Raw genomic sequence first — 3,661 nt, 5'->3', positions numbered from 1 at the left:
AATCTGATGAAATTTTTATGATTTAATGTGAAGTGATGCAATTTTTATGATTTTTATATAAATTTTGATATAATAAAATTTTAATCTATTTATGTTTTTATGTCTAAGATTTCACCTAAAATATATGTTGATTTTATTTTTCTTATTTTTGTTTTTTTATCATTGTTTTTCTTTTACATTTTGTAATGATTAAAAAATAAGTTATATAAATTAAAATTAATGGATAAATAAAAATTAGACCCTTGTTTTGATATTTGGTATGATTTTGAAGGGGAGTGGTTTTTTTTTTTTTTTTTTTTATAAATGAGTGGAAAGTGCAGCAGGGAGCGGAGGGCAGTTCTCATGGCGGCGTTGCAGGGGCTTAAATTCCGTGCATTATTGCCTAAGAACTGAAGGGATAGAGAAAACCATCGTTGTTCTCTTTATTTTATTTAACCCTAAAACGAAAATCTCAACTATTTTTCATTTTTAACCTCTAAAGAAAACAGCCAAAGATCGTAGAAGAAAGAAAACAGGCTCTGTACTTAAAATTCTAGCGGTTCCAGAGGTCAGAAACAACAAAATCGGGTCAAAACGAAACACTCCTAGACTAACAGTGGTCTTTAAAAAATCACCAGAAAAAGCTTCCTCCATTGAAACACTAGCTCAGCACGCTAGTGATCTGGGTGGGGTGAGAGTGGGGGACACACTAAATAGGGTGTTTCTGCTATGGGATTTTGGCCCAAATTGAGGAGGGTTTCAGATTTCGGGTGTAACAAATGGCCGGCTTCTTCTATCTAGGCGGACGAGAAGGAGTAGCAGCAGCAGCTGCCAACAAACAAGAAGGAGAAGATAAAGAAGAGAGTCTATATTTGTATAGAAACGAGGAGATCTACAACAACAACAACAACAAAGGGTTTGAGATATGGCCGCAGTATTATTACCAACAGCAGCAAAACATAAGCCACTACTCATTTGGAGCGGGTACCAGCCAAAGAACCACTGGGTTTAACTTATCCGATGACTCATCTTCGAGATCGGCGGGGTTCACGATTATGAGACAAGGAGGGATGAGCTGCCAGGATTGTGGGAACCAAGCTAAAAAGGATTGTGCTCATTTGAGGTGCAGGACTTGTTGCAAAAGCCGAGGGTTTCAGTGCCAGACGCACGTCAAGAGTACTTGGGTTCCCGCTGCTAGAAGGCGGGAGAGGCAACAACAGCTCGCAGCTTTGCAACCACAGCACCAAAATCAACAACAACATGAGTTTCGAGGAGAGATCACCAAAAGGCAGAGAGAGAATCAAGGCGTTCCCTCTCTTACCTGCACATCAGGTAAAACAATTGTAGTTTACGATACAAACAAAGATGAAAAATCAAAGCCAGAATGATGGTGAATTTTAAAGAACTTTGTGTTTCTAACTTAAGCTAGACAAACTCTAATTTATTGTAATGTTTTTGAGGAATCGATTCTTTTAACTTAAGACCGTATCATTTGCGTGTGAGCAAGTCCACCTCCATCGTCCATAGTCACCCGACCACCTACCTGCTACTTTTCCTTTTCTTTTCTTCTTCTTTTTTTCCCATTATTTCCGCCACTGTTTGATGGTAAAACTGACGATGAATTCCCAAAATATTCGGAAATAATTCAAAGAAAGTCTCTCTTTCTGCTTTTCTTTTCATTTTATTAACTTTACCTTATTAAGTTTTTTACACTATGAAAAAATTAGGGTTGGAACTGGGTCAATTCCCTCCCGAAGTGAGTTCAGAAGCAGTGTTCCGCTGTGTGAAAGTAAGCGCTATAGACGACGTAGACGAGGAATTCGCTTATCAAACGGACGTGAGCATCGCCGGGCATGTGTTCAAAGGAATTCTCTACGATCAAGGCCCAGAAAATCGTTACACCGGTGGCGGTGAAAGCTCTCGGCGACTTAATCTAATCACAGCAGCAGCTACGACGACGACCCCAGTTTCTAGTTCGAGCAATCCAGGCACGAATATGCTGGACCCTTCGGTCTACCCAGCTCCACTCAACGCTTTCATTGCTGGTACGCATTTCTTCTCACCTCCAAGGTATTGATTTAGGGCCACTCTATCCTTCCTTTCAGCAGAAACCTTGCACTTGTCAGATTCATCGTTTATTATTGGTTTTTTTCCTTAGCTACTAGTATGTTAAATGTTAACACCCAACGAACTAGACAGCATATAATTTAAATGAGAATAGAAACTGAGAATACATATGAATTGGGGGATGTTGATTTTTGTTTTCTAATTTCATTTCAGATTTTTAGTAAATTTTTTATACGACCAATGGATGAGTAGTAGTACTCGTTTACTTTATTTCTGTTGTTTCGACTTGAGTGTACTTTATTAGTGTAGCATGTGGATGTGTGCTTTATTTTTTTTATTTCTTGCTTTGTTGGGTTGTTGATTGATCTTGAATCTGCTTGCAAAGAAATGGGACGAGAAAATTAGATTTCGTGTAGGGCAGAAAGCCAGAAACAATGAGTTCTCAAAACCCTTTTTCTTTAATTTTTAAATCTCTCTAAACATGAAAAGAAAGAAAGAAAATATTTATACAAAGTCGGATTCAGATTTCACAGTGGATAGGTATCTACTTTCGAAAAATTGTGGATCCACCACTCAACATATTTTCCATACGTATAAACGTATTAAGCATTTATATCAGCCATTTATCTCCGGAAAAAAAATTCAAAATTGAGCCAGTTGAATAGGACGTGCATGGGGTTGTGACCCACTAATGGAATGCATAGCTTTCCTGATAAATTTTAATGCTTCACTGCAAATCATATGCATGTGATTTATAGTCTGAGACTGATGATGTAGGCTACGGTACGTAAGGTGTTAATGGATATCTATGGAGATGCTTCTGTTCGGTAGGCTTCTTGAATTATCATGGAGAAGAACACAAGAAACTCAAAGCTCAAGCAACTTTCCTATGTTTTGTAGCTTCTGATTCTAAAACATGTGCTCTCATCATTCGATCTTGAAGATATTGCACCTCTTTTAAACGACCAACTTTTCTTAAGTCGATGTTGTTTTCGTTGCCTTTAGTAAGTTTCATGTAGGGTTTTGTAGAAGATAAGCAAGGTTAGCATGAATGTAAGGACGGATGCATGGTCTTATAGAATAAAATTTTAAAATTTTAGAGAAATAAAATCATGTTATGAGAGAGAATACATAGAAAACCTAATAAAATATACAATAATTAAAAAAAAATCAAGTGACGAGGGGCTCAATCCATCCTATAGAAAAAGACTTGACCTAGAACCATCTTTTCTACCATCTATTTTCATAGGAAAAAGGATAAGAATAATAACAAAATTATGGTATTCGTTGGAGGTAATAATGTGGGATAATGATTAAATTAATGCATCATTTTGCTAAGATTAACTTCAAAAATTTCAAATTATTATTAATAATATTTTAGTTTTTTGAAATCGTTTAAACTAATGTGTATTTAATACAATATCATAAATATTAATTAATTTACTAATAGTACTTATTTGCAAAATTCAATCAGGCAAGGCAATGTACGATATTTAATATAAAGAGCAGGGTGCCCCTACCTTAACCTTAGCAACACGAAATATTTATGATTAGTGGTTTTAGATCCCAAGGTCATTTCCTAACCATAAAAGCTGCCAAACTTAATTGATTATGT

General features: G+C 36.1%; 1 protein-coding gene across 1 annotated transcript; it reads left to right on the top strand.

The window, feature by feature from the left end:
* Positions 1–607: 607 nt before the first annotated feature.
* On the top strand, positions 608–2,210 carry LOC120164820 (protein SHI RELATED SEQUENCE 5-like). Its single transcript, XM_039174468.1, has 2 exons — positions 608–1,311; positions 1,707–2,210. The coding sequence occupies exons 1-2, from the start codon at positions 759–761 to the stop codon at positions 2,054–2,056; spliced, it is 903 nt and encodes a 300-aa protein (XP_039030399.1). The 5' UTR covers positions 608–758; the 3' UTR covers positions 2,057–2,210.
* Positions 2,211–3,661: the final 1,451 nt, after the last annotated feature.

This window comes from Hibiscus syriacus, unplaced genomic scaffold (genome assembly GCF_006381635.1).
Source record: "Hibiscus syriacus cultivar Baekdansim isolate YM2019G1 unplaced genomic scaffold, ASM638163v2 tig00111543_pilon, whole genome shotgun sequence".
In the NCBI taxonomy this organism is placed as follows: Eukaryota; Viridiplantae; Streptophyta; class Magnoliopsida; order Malvales; family Malvaceae; genus Hibiscus; species Hibiscus syriacus.
This window is presented reverse-complemented; position numbering and strand designations above follow the sequence as displayed.

Coding starts and splice junctions, on each gene's coding strand:
- LOC120164820 (XM_039174468.1), top strand. CDS start 759: ATGGCCGGCTTCTTCTATCTAGGCGGACGAGAAGGAGTAGCAGCAGCA. Junction 1,312..1,706: donor CTCTCTTACCTGCACATCAG/GTAAAACAATTG, acceptor TGAAAAAATTAG/GGTTGGAACTGGGTCAATTC.